Here is a 20,120-nt window from a genome sequence, read left to right as displayed (position 1 = left end):
TGGATACAGACTTTTACAATCTACCGTTAAAAATCACAAAGAAGAAGTTTGCTCAAAAAGGATCGAATGTGATAACCTTCTTCAAAATCTCTTCATGTTGAAAGAAAGACTTGCAGAAACTGAAACAAGATGTGAATCTTAACAAAAATGTTTTAACGACAAAGAACACAGTCTTCTTGCCAAAGAAAAGTCCTTGGAGACTAAACTTGTAGTTGCCCTTAATAAAGTAAATTCGCTAGAAGAGAGTTTGGAAAAATTCAATTCAAGCTCCACAAAATTATCTTCTATGCTTGGAGCATGTAAAGAACATCGTGATATACGTGGTTTGGGCTATAAAGGAATAGAAGCTCCAAAAACTGGTAAGATCAATTTTTTTAAAGCTTGTGATAATTCTTCACGTGAAAAACCTTGGCAGTCTGCAATGATTCTAAAAAACAGGATTCTACTCCTTCTAAACCTGCTCACGAGAGAACAGTTAAAAGTATTTCCTTTAACTGCTATTATTGTGGAAATAAATGACATTCTGAGCAAAGATGTCGTTATCGGTTAAGAAATGAAAAACTTCATAACATTCTTGCATGGATGTCTAAGGAAGTTATTAAACCGGTTTCCCACGTTGTTGGAGTAAAAGGCATTTTGAACACTCGAAGAACGCACTGTGATAAGTCTCTTCTTGATTGCATGTTCAAAACGAAAAATGCCTACAGTAATAGAAGAACGAGTGGCAAAAGAATGACTTATCAGGTAAATCACCCTGACAAAAAAAAGGCATAGGAGAAGGAAAGAAAATTTAAGTTCCTCTTCACTCCCTGAAGGAAGCTACAAATCCAAGACTTCTGCTCCAGACTTCATTCATATCAATAATCGAGTCTCAGAATTGAAAATCAGCGTAAATCGACTCAAACGGGGCATCAAGAAAACATGGAAAACAGTTGATTCAGTTATTCCTATCTCTTCTCTTGATAACACTTCTTTTAATATGACACGTAAGTTTCCTCTAAACACCCGTGAAAAGGAAAAAGAAGAAGAAGTGAATATTGATGAGCAAGATGCTCATCTTATTATACTATGACTGCTTTAAACTGCATCCCTCTTTTTATCTTAAAGAAGGATGCTCATGAGTCTCAAGGAAGTAGTCTTGAGAAAGATGTCAAGGTTGTTTTATGTTATTTTTCTTTTGACAAAGTTTTTTTTCTTCCCTGTTAAAAGTTCGTGCTCCAATTGTCTGCCTCTCGGAATTTCAATCTCGAAAATTGTCTCGTGCAATTGGGCTTCTACGGGTCTCAGGCTTTGACCTAAAAGTAGACGTACCAAACCCACACAGACTTCACGGTCTCTAGGGTTTAATTGGAATACCTTAAATATTGTGTTCCATAAGATGAAAAGATTCCAGTGAATTCTTTTAGCGTGTGCACAATGGTTATAAGCAACAAGATTTATGAAGATGAGAAGGGCAAAACTAATGAGTTGATTCTAGTTTCCATAACATGCTTTCATGTTGTTGATCATGAAAACAAACTACCAGTTCAGATGTCATCACAGCTGGTAGGAAATCTTCTTCGAGACTTTGAAGTAGTTCGTGAACAACTCGGGATTGCAACAAGGAATCTTGATTTTCTGAAGAATGAACTAAAGAAGGCAACTGATGAACTCGTCCACATTCGATCTCTAGTTGCTAACAAGGCTTAGCTTTCTTGGTTTCTTAAAACTGAGTTTTATTAGTTGCCTAGTATGTCTTCTTTTTGGCTTAGTTGGAAGAATAATTAGTGCTTGAATAGCAATGATTGTGACTACACATAGCTATTATTTTTCATCTTCTTGTTTTTTTTAGGTTTATTGGTTTAAATTCTAAAAATATTGGGAGGATGATGTTTTTGCAGTATTAATCTTTATGATTTGTTATATTGCAATTTGTTATGGGATATATATGTTTACGTCCGTGAACTTAAAGGTCTCATATATTGTCAAAAGTAAAGTCGTTCATGAGTTGGTATTCACGTACTGGTAAAAGAATGAATAGACTTTTGACAAATACAAAAGTTAAGCCTATATTGTCAATTCTTTGATGGAAGATAGGTTAAAATATTTTGTTTTCAAGGATTATGTCTATTAATATTGTTATGCAAATAGTAATTGAAGATAGAATGAATCCTTGAGTATTCCGCAGTATTGATCATCCCTGATCCATATTTTATGTATTACTGTGAGGCTCCGTAATGTGTCTTATGTTGAGCACGATACAACCGAGTTGATTAATTTTTTATTAGCTTTGTTGGTTGTTCCGTAAGGTACTTTATGTTGAGCATTTTTGAACTAAATTAATCATCTTGTTTGGTTATTTAGTTATTACTCCATAAGTCTTTTTATGTTGAGCAAAACAATAGACAATTGAATTGATTACTTTTGTAATTAGTTTGGTTGTGTATTCCAATTAGATTAATTATGGGTTCTCTTGTAATTAATCTAGTTGAGTATCTTCATACTCCGTAAGATTCCTCTTATGTTGAGTGTATGGACGACTATCCTATTCATTTTCTAATGGTTATGTTAGTCGTATGCTCCGTAATTAATCTAGTTGAGTATCTTCATAGCTACGGATATTTAACAACGGTGATACTAAACTTACAACCTTTGGGATCATTGGAGTACTTGAAAGTGACGAAGATTTCAAGGAATGTTGAAGATTATACATGTGGAATAGGAGATACTAAAGTTTCTTTATCTTTTTTGTATTCCATATATATTGATAGTTGTGTCACTAAAATTGAAAGAGGGGAGATTTTTAGAGCATTGCTCGGTCGAACTCGCATGCGTCGCTATTTCAAGCATGTTTTTCAATGTTAGTGATCAAAACTATAAGTCTTGATTTCTAGTATATTATAGCTAAGTCTCGGACTAGGATAGAAAGTTTAGTTGAGCTCAAGGACTTCATGGCGATTCATCATACAAGAAGAAGAACTACTCAAGGAACCGGTGGAACTTCTCGACAAAAGGGTATGTGAATACTTGAACTTATCTGTCACTCAAAAGTCTATCTACTCTATCTCCTACTCTTGGAGAGAAGAATTCGTATGCTATATATATATAGACTTGGATTATACACATTTGGTATTTCGAGCCGAGTATACCTCGCCTATCTATATCTCGAAATATGTGTTGGTAAGCGTTTCGCTTCGATCAAGTTTATCTTTACCTAGTGACGAAAGTCATAGTATGTTTCAATCACTTTGAAAATTGCTTTGACGAGAAATGGTGTAACAATAATATAGCGTCTTCTAAGAATGTTTCAATGATTGAAATGAGAGTTTAGATTACATAATCAATGGTGGACATAAACATTGTTGTGGAAACACATTTATGTATAAGTCCTATTCCTTGAACCAAAGTTTGCGAACTTTGTTGATCAAGAGAAACCGGAAGAATGGCTTGTTTCCAAGTCTGCGAACTCAGTCCGCGAACTGCCGGAACTTCTCATCCGGAAAAATTATGCTGGAGTTGACGAACTAGCTGCGTCCGCGAACCGGTGTAAGGTCTTTTCCAAGATTTTCTGCTGGAGTTTGTAAACTCTACCGGTTGCTGAAGTCCGTGAACCTAGTCTGCGAACTTGAGAAAGGTTATATATTTGAAGATGATTTCAGAACTTAAACTTAAAAAGACTAAGGAATGCAGTATGCAAATCGTGGCTATAAAAGTTCATGAACCGATTCGAGTGAATCAAATCATCTTTACTTCAATTGTGTCTTGTGTAGTACATAAGATTTCCTTGCAATTGAACAACTCTCTAACTAGTTCATTTGAAGTCATTTGAACTAGTTATGGTGAAGAAGAACATGGTTGATATGAAATCCTCATATGGCTAACCTTTTGGTTAACTATTATTGGATCAACAAGTGCATATGTTTGGGTACTGTTAACAAACCTAGAAGTGTGCATTGTCAAGTGTGTGTAACAAGATAAGTTTTCGATCTAACGGTTGAGAAATATTAGCTTGAATCTAAATCAGGTTTTCATCTAACGGTGGATATTGTTTGCTTTGTGACCAAGGCAAACCCCTGATTTGAAATATTATATAAAGGAGACATCTAGTATTGTGCAAAACTAATCCCCACACCTTATGTGTGATATTAGTTTGCATACTAGAGTCGATTCTACTTTAACCTATGGTTTTCTTTTCTCAAACCGGGTTAACGACTTAAAGACCTCATTGGGATTGTGAAGCCAGACCAATACTACTTTTATCATAGTTGTGTGATCTGATCTTGCATCTTCTATCGTACGAGTACAATCAGATTGATTGGCATGAGATTTATATCTCCGATAGGCAAGATATCAAAAGTAATCACAAACGTCTTCGTCTCATCGTTTTTGATTCCGCAACATCTTGTTTCGCTACCATATATTAAGATTGTTGTGAGGTGATTGATTAATCTAGGATGTTCTTCGGGAATATAAGACCGGATTATCAGTTGGTTCATGTTTACCTTGATTATTATCAAAATACGGAACAAAACCTTTAGGGTTTATCTGTGGGAGACAGATTGATCTTTTGATAGACTTGTATGTGTGAGACGGATTTATTTATTGTCAAATCCTGCGATTTTGGATCGTAGCAACTCTTAGTTGTGGGTGAGATCAGCTAAGGGAATCAAGTGCGCAGTATCCTGCTGGGATCAGAGGCGTATGAGCATAAATGTACCTTGGATCAGTGGGAGATTGATTGGGGGGTTCAACTATAGTCCAGTCCGAAGTTAGATTGGAGTAGGCTAGTGTTTGTAGCGGCTTAATACAGTGTGTTTTCAATCTGGACTAGGTCCCGGGGTTTTTCTGCATTTGCGGTTTCCTCGTTAACAACATTTCTGGTGTCTGTGTTATTTCAATTTTCGCATTATATTGTTTTATCTTTATAATTGAAATAATACAGGTTGTGCGTTTGATCATCAATTAGAATAATCCAACCTTTGGTTGTTGATTGTCATTGATTGATCCTTGGATATTGGTCTTTGGTACCATCCAAGTTATTCCTTGTATTTGATTAGAACTCGCAGTTCCTGCTTGAGTAAATCAAATCAAGAGAGAGATATAAACTCGTTGATATACTTTTAATTGATTGAGTCTTGTTGATTCTCTTAAAAGTATATTCGAGTTAGTCCATACAGATTGCTAAGAGATTGGGTGGTGTAGTTAGACCCCCCACTTTTTCACTAACATTGACAAACATGCTTGAGATAGCAACGCATGCGAGTTCGACCGAGCAATGCTCTAACAGTAACATTACCAGTGGTGGAAAAAATAGTGGACGTGGCTGGTTTTTACATACGGTAGTGGATGTTAGTGAATAGTAGTGGAAAATAATAGTTTTGTGTCTTTACAACATGGGAAACATTTTATTGTGATAGATGTATTTGCATGTTTTTAGCACAACTGGTAAGGACAAAACACAGATATTTTGAGGAGGATACTAAATCATATAAGACAATATGATCATGACCGCTGGATCACCCAAATGGGATCCCAACTATTTATAGTACCCGATCGAATAAATCACGGCTTTTAGTATTAAAATAAAATTGATTACATTTCCAGAATACAAAACAAAGTTTGGACAAATTAGGCTAGATAAAGAACGATCAAATTTATACTTGCAGAACATAAATCTACGACTATAAATGATCACGTTTAATTAAAGTTTAATAATAAATGTTCAATTGATATTTCATAATAAATGTTTCTTTAATTGAGCAAATGAATATATTTTTGTTAATACATAATAAATTTATTTGATATTAACCATATCAGTAAGCATTAATGGTGGTTATGATGGTGGGCAGTGGTGGGGATAATGGTGGTGGGTATTGGTGGGACTGGTGGAGTGGTGACGATAATGTGGTGGTGGAATAAGTAGTGGTAGTATGGTGAGAAAAGGGGTCCTAAGATAGTTGGTGGGTGGTGGTGGTGGATCGGCGGTGGGGATAATGGTGGTGGGTATTGGTGAGACTGGTGGAATAGTAACGATAATGTGGTGGTGGAAGAAGTAGTTGTAGTAGGGTGAGAAAAGGTGTCCTAAGATAGGTAAATTATTTAGTCACCCTTAGTTAATTTTTCTATGTTTTTTTTTAATTTGATTTTAGTTTTCAAATCACTTTTTTTATTATTTTTAAAATTAAAACAATTTTTAAAGGCCAGATTTTTCCAGAAAAGAAGATATTGTGATTCTAAGATTTGCCGGGTAGGGGGCAGGAAGAAAAATGAAACTTATGAAAATATTGACCAAACACAAGGCTACACGCGAATTAATTATAATCGGTTCAGTTTCTCACATCTCTCTTTATTCCCCTTTTTTGTCATGGTTTCTGTTTCTGACATTATTTCTCCCCTACTTCATGTGATTATGCAAGGCTATGCGTGAATTAATTGTAATTGATTCAGTTGCTCACATCTCTCTTTATCCCCTTTTTTGTCTTGATTTCTGTTTTTGTCATTTCTCCCCAACTTCGTGTAATTATGCATGCTTGAGAAATAGTTCATGATAATAGGTAAAGAGACAAGAAAAGAAATGGATCAAGAATTAAATATTATTATAAAATTTTGAAAAATGAATAAACACAAATCTATGTAAATTGGGAACCCAACAATTTATATCAAAGAAAAAAAATAAATTCTAATGCTAACATATTTTGAAAATTTAATCTAATTGATGTTAAAGTAATTTTAGGTGTTTTTAGTTTTTTTACAAGTTTGGTGAATGACCTTTGATGATATTTTTTTGAAGTAGTGAACGAAGTAATGTTCTACTGCCCATAGAATTTGCTCTAACGATTAACTACGTTTTTCCCAAAGAGTTGTATGACTTACATATAAAATATTAAAAAATTCGAGGATAAGGACTTGTTTATTAACCAACTCCTCAAAACATTTAGACCTAGATCGATCGGTCAAATTCTTCTCAGACAATTACGACATCTATGAATCGATAGATACATTTGAAACACATATCCTTGTCTGTGACGTAACGGCACGGGTTGAGACCTAGTATATGTATATATAAGTGTTTCTTGGGAAACCCTAGGGATACTTGTATACTTTCTGTGTGGGGTCCGGTGATCGTGCACTTATGATTACAACCTTGGTACGAGACCAAAGGTATGATGGAGCAAAATTTAGAAGGGATCTTGACATTAAAGAATCATTCTAAACAATGGATGACTTTCTTAGTTCAAGGGAACATAAGAGAATCGTTGAAATACAAGGCAATCAACAAGAAATTATTCTCAAGAGTGAGTGATCAACTTACATCATGTAAAGTACTGAAGCAAGGCTCAACAGTTTAATGATCATAGTTTCGTAAATGAAAAAGAAATATAACAACAACTACTTTCTCAAGACACACATATTTCTTGAGAATTATAAGCATCCTTCCATATTTCAAGAAGGATGCTATATATTGAGTAGTCATGTTGTATTTTGATGAGCTTTTTTCTCATCAAGAATATTGACTTCTTCTCTCTTTCCTACTTGAAGATTTTCAGAAAAATCATTAGGATTAGTAGAAAAAGATTTAACCAGAGGGGGATAAGGAATACCTGAACTTGCTGCTTCCCTTGTCTTTTTGATGCTCCACCTGAGTCTGTTTATGCTGATTTTGAGCTCCGAGACTCGATTATTGATATGAATGAAATCCGGAGTAGACACCTCAGGTTTACTGTCTTCTTTAGAAGGGGAAAAGAAATTTGGCGTTTCTTTCTTTCTCCTATGTCTTTTTCTCTTCTCAGAGTTATTTAAGAAGTCAGTTGTCCTTCTGCCGTTCTTCCTTCTTTTTCTTTCTTTCTCCTATGCCGACAATGCCTTTTACTCCACCAAGATGAGAGACAGGTTTAATAACTTCTTTAGACATCCATACAAGAATGTTGTGAAGTTTTTCATTCCTTAATCGAAAACGACATCTTCGTTGTGAATGTCCTTTATTTCCGCAATAATAGCAGTTAAAGGAATTGGTCTTCACTGTTCTCGTGTGAGTACATTTTGAAAAAGCAAAATCCTTGTTTCTAGGACCGTCGGCTGCTTGAAAAGTTTTTTCATATGAAGAGTTTTCATTAGCACGAACAAAATTAATCTTACCAGTACTTGGAGCGTCTATTCCCTTATAGACCATACCACGTATATCACGATGTTCTTTACATGCTCCAATCATAGAAGATAATTTTGTAGAGCTAGAATTAAATCTTTTCAGATTTTCTTCCAGTGATTTCACTTCATTAAGAGCAGCAGCGAGATCGGTCTCCGACGATTTTTCTCTGGCGAAAAAACATTTTTGTTGAGAGCCATATCTTGCTTCAGATTCTGCAAGTCTTTCTTTCAACACAGAGAGATTTTGAAGAAGTTTGTCACACTCGGACCTTTTTGATCGTACTTCTTCTTCTCGATCTTTAACGATAGATTGTAAAAGTTTATATCCACAATCATACCCTTTAAAGATTTTTCTCAGTTTTTTGTTTTCTTGACAGAGAGGTGCCATGTATTTACTCAAGCAAGTAGTTGACTTCTTTTCTTTCAAAGCATGGTCAAAAAGCTTGATATATTGAGAGACTTACTCATCAATACTTTGTCCTCTTTCTGAATCACTGTCATCTGAAAGATCATCCAATTGTTCATCAAGAGATTTTTCCTAGTTAAATGCAGATTCAGTCAAAGTACCGGAAACAGATTTTTTCTTAGAAGCTTCAGGACTTTGAAGTTCACAAGGATGACTTTGAGCTGATGTTTTGTTCTCTGAGATATTCTTACCATCCATAGAGTCAGATCGCTACAAACACAGACTTGTAAGGTCTTTAGATGTGTTTGCCTGCTCTGATACCAATTGAAAAAGCGGGGGTCTAACAACCACAACCAATATTTCGATTAGCAATCTGTATGGACTAACTCCGATATACTTTTAAGAGAATCAACTAGACAGTCAGACTCAATTTTAATAAAAGCATATCAAAGAGTTATATCTATCTTTCTCGATTCAATACTTACTCAAGCAAATAGAAATCTGCGAGTCTAATTGAATACAAGATAAATCACTTGAACGGTACCAAAGACCAATGTTCAAGTATCCATCAATTTCAATCAACAACCAAAGGTTGGATTTCCCAATTGATTGTTTTAACGTACAACCTGTGATATTTCAATTATACAACAAAATATAATGCAGAAAAGAAATAACACAGACACCAGAAGTTTTGTTAACGAGGAAACCGCAAATGCAGACAAACCCCGTGACCTAGTACAGATTGAACAAACATTGTATTAAGCCGCTATAGACACTAGCCTACTACAAACTAACTTCGGTCTGGACTGTAGTTGAACCCTAATCAATCTCACACTGATCCAAGATACAGTTGCGCTCCTACGTTTCTGACCCCAACATGATATTAATGCACTTGATTCCCTTAGATGATCTCACCCACAACTAAGAGTTGCTACGACCCAAAGTCGAAGACTTTAATAAACAAATGTGTATCACACAGAAAAGTCTACGGTAATAGATAAATCTGTCTCCCACAGAAATACCTACGAGTTTTTGTTCCGTATTTTGATAAATCAAGGTGAACATGAACCAATTGATAAACCAGACTTATATTCCCGAAGAATAGCTTAGTATTACCAATCACCTCACAATAATCTAAATCGTGTGATGGCGAAACTAGATATTGTGGAATCACAAACGATGAGACGAAGATGTTTGTGACTACTTTTATATCTTGCCTATCAGAGAAATCAATCTCAAGTCAATCCTTACGATTGTACTTAGTACGATAGAAACAGCAAGATCAGATCACACAACTACGAAAAAGTAGTATCGGTCTGGCTTCACAATCCCAATGAAGTCTTCAAGTCGTTAACCTACAGGGTCTCGGTAGAAACCTAAGGTTAAAGGAGAATCGACTCTAGCTAATATAACTAGTATCACACAGGAGGTGTGGGGATTAGGTTTCCCAGTTGCTAGAGTTCTCCCTTATATATTCTTTCAAATCAGGGTTTGCAATCAATGTTAGCTTAGTAACAAAGCATTCAATATTCACTGTTATATGAAAACCTGATTAGATTCAAGCTAATATCTTTCAACCGTTAGATCAAAACTTAGCTTGTTACACACAAATGAAATCCACGTTTATCTAGGTTTGTGTAATCGTACCAAGCATGTACATCTAGTTGGTTCAACAGTAGATAACCAAATAGTTATCCATATGAGCACTTTCATATCAACCATATTCTTCTTTATTACAACTAGTTCAAATGACTCAAATGAACTAGTTAGAGAGTTGTTCAACTGCTTAGATATTTATAATAGACACAATTGAAACAAAAAAGATTTAATTCACTCGAATCGATTCATGAACTTTATATCCACGGTTTGCAAACTTGCATTCCTTAGTTTATATAAGTTTAAGTTCACGAATAATCGTTTTTAGAAAATAAACAACTTAAGTACGCGGACTGGTACGCGTACTTAAGTACCCGGAATAAGTTTGCAAATATTTTACAAGATCCAGTAGATTTTCTCGGGAAGAGAACCTTCGACAGTACGCGGACTGGGTTCGCGGACTCTGTTCCGGTTTTCCTGATCAACAAAGTACGCATAATTTGGTTAAAGGAATAAGGACTTACACATGTATGAGTTATCACACAATGCTTATATCCAACAATGGTTATATAATTTAAACTCTCATTTCAATCATTGAAACATTCTTAGAGGACGTTATATAGTTGTTGTTCACAAACCATTTTTCGTCAAAGCCATTTTTGAGTGATTGAAACTTAACATGACTTTCGTCACTAGTAAAGATGAACTTGGCCAAAGCGAAAGATTACCAACACATATTTCGATAAATAGATAAGCGAGATAAACTCGGATCGGAATAAAAAATGTGTATAATCAAAGTCTATATAGCAAAATGACTTTTGTCTCAAGATAGGAGATAGAGTAGATAAACTTTTGAGTGATAGATAAGTTCAAGTCTCCACATACCTTTTAGTCGATGAAGTTCCACCAGTTCCTTGAGTAGTACTTCGTCTTTGTATGATGATCGCATGGAGTCTTGAGCTCAACTACACTTTCTATCCTAATCCGAGACTTAGCTAATAGTATACTAGAAATAAAGACTTATAGTTTTGATCACTAACATTGACAAACATGCTTGAGATAGCAACGCATGCGATTTCGACCGAGCAGTGCTCTAACACTACCTGCCTTGTTTAAAAACTTCTTTTTCCAAGTTGAAAGTTTCACCTCCATTCTTTGAATGACATCCTCTCATACAGAAGCGCATCTAAAAGTGGCACCCAACGGTAACCCCAAGTACTTGATAGGCAACTGTTCGATCTTACATCCTAACTCCATAGCCAAATCTCCAATAACGTCATCTTCCTCAACACCAATCATGGATCTCTTATCCAAATTCAGCTTCATTCCTGTCAAGAGCTCAAAAGTAGTGAGAATAATTAAGAGTCTTCGAACATCCTCCACATTTGCATCAAAAAAAAAATCAGAGTATCGTCTGCGAATTGGAGATGAAAAATACTAATTCTATTTTCCGCAACCTGAAACCCATGCAATTGACCTATATATGTATCATCCACAATCAACTTAGACAAAACTTCAACAACTAAGAAAAACAAGAAAGGGGACAATGAATCTCCTTGCCGAAGACCTTTTGTAGGTTTAAACTTATATCTAGATGTACCATTCACTAAAACAGAAATATGCGAAGAAGATATACACCATTTCATCCATGAAATCCATTTTCTACCGAAGCTGTGTTTCTCCAAAATTCTCAATAAAGATACCCACTTGACATTGTCGAACGCTTTTCCATATCAATCTTACATAAAACTCCCGGCTTTTTGTCCTTCAATCTGCTATCAATGCACTCACTTGCTATTAACACCCCATCTAGAATATGTTTTCCTTCACAAATGCCCCTTGATAATCAGACACCAGCTTATGCATCACCTTCTTTAACCTGTTAGCCAATACTTTCGACAAAATTTTATATGCACTACCTAGAAGACTAAGAGGTCTATAATCTTTCGGAGTACAAGAATCTTCCTTTTTCGGTATAAGAGTAATAAAAGAACAGTTCAAAACGCCAATCCCACGAACCATATCTATAAAACTCACCCATCAACTTCATAAAATCATCACGAATAATATGCCAACATCACTTACAGAACTCTATCGTAAACCCATCCGGACCCGGAGATTTATTAGCCCCAAAATGCTTGATTACTAAGAAAACTTCTTCTTCAGAAAAATCCATCTCCATCTCCATCTTCTCAACCTCATCAATAATAGAAAAGTCACATTATCCAAAGAAAAAGCAATGGGAATACGTACTTAAAAGTATTTGATTTAAGGGAATATTAAGAAAATGTCCATATGGGAAAATGCATTTAAAAAATGTCCCTGTATTTTTCATTATATATTTAATACCCATGCCGTTTGCTTTTCCGCGAGGGCCTACTGGATGGTCAATTTTCATTGAAAAAGTCGATAAAAATGTGGTGTCATTACGTATTTACCCTTACCAATGCTTATCGTTATAAGCTGAAAAGGAAAAAACGATTCGTACGCCCTAAAAGTCTAAAATATTAGAGAAAGATGCGAAGAAGCTCGGTTCCAATGGAGGAAGTACAGTTTGGGAAAATAAATCCAGTAAAATCAAGACTCATACCAAAATCAATGATACCCACATCAACGGGAGCATTAGAGGGAGATAAATTTCTTGCTACGGGGGAACGTGTTAGACTTAGTAAGCTATTGACGAATCTGTTTATGTTTTCAGTTATTGGAAGAACAATGGGTTTTCAGTACTAAGCTATTAAGACTTATTTGTACCAAAATTTGTTTGGGAACATTTGATTTACAGGGAAGGAGACTTATGAGAGCTTTGAAATCAACAACATAACTGCTTCTTCATTACTGGATTTACCCACACAAGGTGTTTGCTCAAAAACCTGATCGACCAGTACTTGAACCAAGATCGTATTATTGTTGTTGATTTATATGGTTGGCGTGTGGTGGCTGTATGGCTTGTGTTTGAATTGGTAGAGGATGTCTTAGACACCGGGATAAGCAAGGAAACTTGGGCCCTAGTCTAATTCAATTTTGGCTTGGATTTGGGATTGTTTTGCTCACTGGAAAATTAGTTCAAAACTGATGTAGTGTCGTGAAAACAGCCAACAAGTGATGTCTCTGTTCGTAGTTTTACGAATTGAATGAATGTAATTGGTGATGTTTTAGTATTTGTGTATGTATGGATTGTTGGTTTGTTTAAGTCTCGAAATTGCAGGTATTAGAAGTCACATATAGGAGATAAAAACATAGTAGAAAGTCACCTCTCCACCACCGGAGTTATGATGCCTGCAACCTGTTTGATCTAACTGCAGAAAGATGAAAAAGGTTTAACTCGGTGCGGAGATCCGGCGGAATCAAATCATCACTGACTCGCTTTGGTAACTCGGTTCATTTATGTCTGAGACTAACGATTTTAAGGGCTTTAAAGACATTTACAAGGACTGATTTAATGACATGTATGCGACAAACGACTGTTAGGTGTTTTTTTTGAAAAAACGGATGGAAAAGATAAAATCATGGGCATTAAATATATAATGATAAAAACGTGGCATTTTCTTAATTGCATTTCTCCACATGAGTATTTTATTAAAAACCCTTTATTTTTATTATGGTAAAGGGTGGTAGTGACATTTCATCCCAAAAATATATTCCCTTAGCAAAAATTCAGTCCCACTATAATCGAAAGTATACCCCAATTCATGTGAGTATCCCCACTTAAGGGTTCATAATATTCTATCTTTAGAATATTCAGGTGTCATTTTCCAGTCACAGAGATTCCAACACGTGCCCGTAAAATTCTGTTATTCTTCCTTCCAAGAAAATCTCTGCTACATTTTTCCGCATATCTCGCTATTTCTTACAAATAAAGAAGATCATTAATTCATCACATAAGATCTTCTCTGTGCGATTCTCATAACAATGAAGATATATTTTCATGGAGGATTCAAATTCTAATCTTCTACTTTCCATCTTTTCAATATTTTCTATAGAGGTGAGCCGTGAAGGTACGATTTTTATGAATTTCACCAGTAAGAATATCATGTTTGATTGGTATGAAAAGATTTAAAAATGATTCTGCTGCGGTGATTTTCACGGATAAATTAGTAATGTTATAGAAGTTTTGACCTCCACTCGTATAATTGTCTACACTAACAATATAATTGTCTACACTAACAATGTGTGGATTATAAATTGGTAATTATATGTAGAAGACTTTGAGTCTGGATTTTGTAAGGAGCAGTTGAAGTATGAGTTATTCGTCGTATATGCTGATACTATTGATTTTACGTATACATGTTTGGTTCAAGTAATTGAAATATTACAAAAAAAATTAGTAAATAATTTTTTATAATGTACTAAGTAAGCTAAATCAATGCAACTTCATTTCTTAAGTATATCAATTACACCCTAATTTGTTCTGTTTATTACTGTAAAGTTGGTCACGAAGAATTGAATAAATTTCTTGAACCAGACATGTTATGTACTATTGTTGTTGGTCTAGGAAATGAGGGGGGTCTATCGGGTTAGTGAAGTCAAGAAGATATAGTTTTTGATAGGAAACGAGTGTCGATCAGGTCAAAAAAGTGTTTCAGATCAGCTTGTTAGATTGTCTAGTAATATGAATTCAAATAGCGGGATTATGAGATATGCGGGATGTCTATCTGGTACAGAGAATACGGAACATTTCAGTCATATCCTCTCCATGTTAGCATTCTAGTTTGTACATCGAATGAAATGTTGCCACCTTGTTTCCCTTTTCACAATGAGTTTTGTGAAAATCATACCCTTGCATATGTATTGTTGTATTTCTTAAACTTACGCCAACGGATCATTTTCAGCTCTGCGGTAACAAATCCGTGGAGGCTCAACTGGTAAATGGTTTGACAAAAAGCATCGAAGAACACTTTCAGGATCACAAAGCTAATGGGTCAGCCATAAAAGTTGCCAACAAGCAACCTTTTGTGATTGGTGAGTTTCTTCTTTTCTGTTTGATACTTGTTCCTGGTTTGGAGCTCGCATCTTTTGACATCACATGTACAAAAGACTAGATAATGTTTATGGATTTTGCTCATTAAATGCTAAACATGATAGTCTGGAAGTAGTACATTTCATTATATTCATAAATTTATATTTTCTTTTCACCAGTTTTTAAAAATCCTCTGTTAACTTTGTCGATGTATTGATAGGTGTTTCTGGTGGAACTGCATCTGGGAAGACAACAGTTTGTGATATGATTATTTCTCAGCTCCATAATGTTCTTGTCAATCAAGTAAGTTGTTCATTACATTCCTAGTTGATTCAGTTTGGAACATCAGTAGCTATTTCTACACTAAAAATGTTGTGAACATCAGTAGCTCATGTTCTGGTGTTTAGTGATCCTTCCGTTAGCTTATTAGTTATGTACAAAATTTCATAACACATGTACATGATTCTGTCTTTGTGGTATCATTAAAGCAGTTATGATGTTACAGGATTCGTTTTATCAAATTTTGAGCGATGAGAACTTAAAACAAGTTAAACGTTATAACTTTGACCATCCTGGTAAGTATATCATCTAACTTCTTAAAAACAATTAAACTTGCAAGTTCTTACGACTTCCAAGTCAAATGCATTATATAGCTAGTCTTTAGAAGCTTCTGGGTTTGCTTGTTGAATTTTGAGGTTGAATGGTTTCGTGGTACATTCTGGCCAATAGTGCTGCAAGAGAAAAGATGACCATCGTTTCATAACTACAGTTCTTGATTGTACGACAGTGAACTCTTAATCCCAAGAATATAATGATGGTTCAGAATTTAAGGAAAAAGCATTTATCCTAACCATACATGTGCAGATTGGAATTTGGATAGTTTCCCCTGAATACTGATATGTAAGTTGTTATGTTTTTGTAGATGCCTTCGATAGCTATTTATTGCTTTCGTGTATGGAGAGATTGAAACTTGGGCAGGCTGTTGATATCCCCATTTATGATTTCAAGACGCACAAAAGGACGTCGTCATACAAGGTACCCACCTGTGATGGATAATTAGTTAGAAAATTGGAGGATAGTAGAAATGGTGCACTTCTGAATGTTCTTATTCAACTTGAGTAACCTAGCAAATCTCAAATCTTTGGACTGGACCATTTTTTCCTTTCTGTAGATTGCATCCTTGCTGCGGTTGATTAACAGAAAATGGCTTATCCAGTGTTTTGTTCCTGATTATAGCAACTAAAGGAAAATAGCACTCTGTATCATTTGTATGTTGACTCAGGTTAGACATAGAGAGTTCTCTACATTATTGAGGCATTTGTATCTGTAACATAGAACGTGAGACCAACATTTCTCAGATCCGAGTTTTTCTTTTAGTACAGATACTGTTGGAAAATGGGTTCAAATAGAGGATGAATTAAACAGAGAGAAATTGTTGTACTCTTGACTTTCAAGGCTCGAATAGATTTCTTTTAGACAATTATTTCTACCCTCCCAATATCAATTGGCGATTACAACAGGTATGCGAAATAATGCCTTCAAGATACAATGAAAGCCCTACAACAGAGAAATTGGATTCAAGGTTTGTACCCCTTGACCCAATCAAGAACACACGAGAAAGGTTTCTGATGATGCTTTAGAAAGAGAGCAAACAAGTTAAATTTATTGTGAAGAATGGGAGAATGCCTTCACTACTTATAGGGATATTCATGCCTGTTAGTAATTCCTTTCCATCACCAACAGACGCTTCCAAAAGCCATAACGGTGGATTATGGGAGAGACGCGTCTGTTCAAGTTTGAATAGAAACTTCTAGGGGCTACGCCCCCCCGGATAGTGGCAAACAATCTTGAAAATATCCAACAGATACTGTGTCTTTTATGTTTTGTTGCAGGACTTTCCTTGTATAACAACTCTTTTATTATGTTAATAATTTATTTTTCCTAAATCTATGTAGGTTAACCCATCAGATGTCATAATTTTGGACGAAATATTAGTTTTTCATGAACCTCGTGTTCGTGATCTTATGAACATGAAGATCTTTGTTGATACAGGTTTTCTCTCAACTATCGTAATCCCATTTGATGAGTTATGTATATTTTCGTCAGTTTAGGAACGTAAGAACAACATTGTGCAAAATGCCAGAGTTCCACCATTGGAAAATCAAGTATCATATTTTTTCTGTTTTTTCGCTACGTTTGGTTCAGATAGTAGCAAGAGGAGAGCATTTCAAAAACTAAACAGCTTTTTACAATAAGTTGTGTTAGTGGACAAGGTTGATAATATTACTTAGTTATGCTTCACCTGCTTATTTGTACTACTTCAGATTCTGATTTGCGGCTGGCAAGGAGGATTCAGCGCGATACTGTCGAGCGAGGCAGAGACATTCAGTCTGTGCTTAACCAAGTTAGTACATATCACAACTTTATTGATTATATGATACTTTTGAAACTTGACCGTGTCTTCTTTGCTTTTTACTTAGGAATTAGGACTGCTGCTGATGTTTCAGATAAGATTCAGGTCTATTTGGTTCTTAATATGCATTAGTGAGACAACAGTGGGTTTTAAAGTGCTCATGCAGCCTTCCCATCATCTTGAGATATTTAATCTTATCGTCAAAAGTGAATATCTGAACCACATGTGGTTTATTAACACAAAAGTTCACATAAAAATGGATTTAAATTTCCAACATCACCCACATCTTAGTACTCTAAGATTCGTCTTAGGGAAAAATCTTCACACAGTGGTGTACCTGTTGTTTCCCTTGAGAACTATCCATCTATAATATTCAAGCTATGATTGATGTGTCAATTCACTATTGATAGTTGAAATGTTCAATACCTTGATATGCTATTATTGATTTTCCGGTAATATGATTTGCAGTACTCTGAATTTGTGAAGCCTGGTTTCGAGGAGTTTATACTTCCTTCCAAGAAATATGCTGATGTTATCATCCCACGCGGATCAGAGAATCATGTGGCAATTGATTTGATTGTGCAACATATTCGCACGAAACTTTGTCAGCATCACATATGTAAAATATACCCAAACATTAGTGTTATCCACTCGACACACCAGGTAGCTTTGACTTCATCTTTTTCCATATGCTGCTCTATGCTCTTTCTTTTGAGAATCTTCAGAAGTTGGTGCAACTTGTGATGTTAATATCTAGACCTTGCAGTTTCTGGAATTATTGATTGACTATTTATGGAAATTATAACTTCAATATTCATCATTTAAACTTACATGACGCTCTTTATCCATATTCGTGAAATGCATACACTTATACGAGATGTTAGGACGAAAAATCATGACTTTATATTCTATGCAGACCGACTTATTCGCCTGGTACAATAACTTTCAACTAGAAGAGACATTGCTTAAATTTCATCTTTTCCTTCACTGCCAGGTTGTTAATGATAGATCCATCTCTTTGTAGGTTGTGGAGCATGGTTTAGGTCACCTTCCATTTACTGAAAAACAAATTACTACTCCTTTAGGTACATCTAGATTGCAGCTTGGATCAAATATTTCTGGATCAATATGAAGTTTGTTAATTCAGTTGAACATATGAACTATGAAATACCACCATCTATGTTCAAAATTTCACCACTATGTTTTAGATGTTTCTACAGGAGTTATATTCGGTATTTCTTCTTTAGACAACTCATATACTATTGCAGGATATGTATACAGTGGAGTATCTTTCTGTAGAAAACTGTGTGGAGTCTCCATAAACAGAAGGTATTTCACCTTCTGAAATGTTGTCTTTAAAAGCAAGTATCAAAAATTCTATGTCATGTTATTCAATTATCTACCCTAATTTAGATTTACATTGCCAGTGGAGAAAGTATGGAAAATGCACTAAGAGCTTCCTGTAAGGGTATCAAAATTGGTAAAATCCTTATCCATGGGAAACGCAACGACCCACGGCAGGTTTGCTGATATATTTAACATCAGTAGACATCTTATTTGTACCATCTGTCTATTATTATAACTTCTAGACAACTTGTGACTGCAGCTAATCTATGAGAGGCTACCCGAAGACATTTCAGGTCGCCGAGTATTATTGTTGGACCATGTTCTTGCTACAGGTTTGTAACATAATTAACGCCATAACAAGTTTTGCCAAGAAAATGGTGATATCTAATATCACCGATTTGCATATTTTTTATCAGGAAACTCTGCCGTTGAAGCAATTTCTCTGCTAATCAACAAGGGTGTACAGGAATCCAACATTATTTTCCTTAATCTTATATCAGTAAGATTTCATATTACAAATACCTGGTCAAATAAAGTTTCAGACCATATAACTTTTTGCCTAAAAGTTTTATTGTTGTTTAAATGAAGTCTCCAGATGGACTACACGCGGTATGCAAGAAATTTCCAAAGCTCAGGGTCGTTACTTCAGAGATTGATGACTTATTAGACAAGGATTCCCGTGTACTTCCAGGTGTAGGAGAGTTTGGTGACCGTTACTTTGGCACCAATGTAACTCGGCCATGAATAGAGCTGTAACAAACATGACAACCACCTTCATTTCTCGGTTAGTTCACATTTTTCATCTCCGGGTGACTGTCATAAGTTTTGTAAAACGTGGCTTTGGGTACATGTTTCTTTCTTCCATCGAAATAATTACATATAGCGTCCCCAACTTACCAATCCGTCTGAGTTGAAATAGGTTTGATTTCATTTACCTTTAATACAGAGGAAAGACTACTTGAATGAAGGGTGAAATACAGATGTACCCTTTTTTTTATGTGCGTTTTCAAATGTACCCCGTTTTGTCTATCGGGTATTTTTTTCTTTTGAAAGTTAAATAGATTAAAGGCGCAAAAAGTTTACAGAGAGTTATTTAAACTGTTGATTGCACTTATCTCATGACAGTGATTTGAGATATTGGCCTCTAACAACATATTGTTAACTCCTATCTCTGAAAAAGAAAGAGCAGCTGAATTTGAAAATAAAAAATCTGACTGTAAGGCATTTGAAATGCAATCTGGCATCTAAACCAGAGTTGTTTGTGGATGTTCTTC

General features: G+C 35.3%; 1 protein-coding gene and 1 long non-coding RNA gene across 2 annotated transcripts; both read left to right on the top strand.

Moving 5' to 3' along the window:
- The first annotated feature begins 12,631 nt into the window (after positions 1-12,631).
- LOC113341965 lies at positions 12,632-13,319 on the top strand. The gene is made up of 2 exons (XR_003356272.1): positions 12,632-12,794; positions 12,912-13,319. It is a non-coding gene; the product is annotated as an uncharacterized LOC113341965 (long non-coding RNA).
- Positions 13,320-14,032: 713 nt separating this feature from the next.
- LOC113342105 (uridine kinase-like protein 4) lies at positions 14,033-19,912 on the top strand. The gene is made up of 14 exons (XM_026586759.1): positions 14,033-14,111; positions 14,959-15,088; positions 15,307-15,389; positions 15,592-15,661; positions 16,009-16,121; positions 17,042-17,138; positions 17,411-17,490; positions 17,968-18,162; positions 18,524-18,584; positions 18,768-18,828; positions 18,927-19,020; positions 19,106-19,178; positions 19,263-19,345; positions 19,435-19,912. Exons 1-14 carry the CDS (start codon positions 14,055-14,057, stop codon positions 19,588-19,590), a joined length of 1,353 nt encoding a protein of 450 aa, XP_026442544.1. The 5' UTR covers positions 14,033-14,054; the 3' UTR covers positions 19,591-19,912.
- The last annotated feature ends 208 nt before the right edge of the window (positions 19,913-20,120 follow it).

Source organism: Papaver somniferum, unplaced genomic scaffold, assembly GCF_003573695.1.
Source record: "Papaver somniferum cultivar HN1 unplaced genomic scaffold, ASM357369v1 unplaced-scaffold_33, whole genome shotgun sequence".
NCBI classification, from domain to species: Eukaryota; Viridiplantae; Streptophyta; class Magnoliopsida; order Ranunculales; family Papaveraceae; genus Papaver; species Papaver somniferum.
This window is presented reverse-complemented; position numbering and strand designations above follow the sequence as displayed.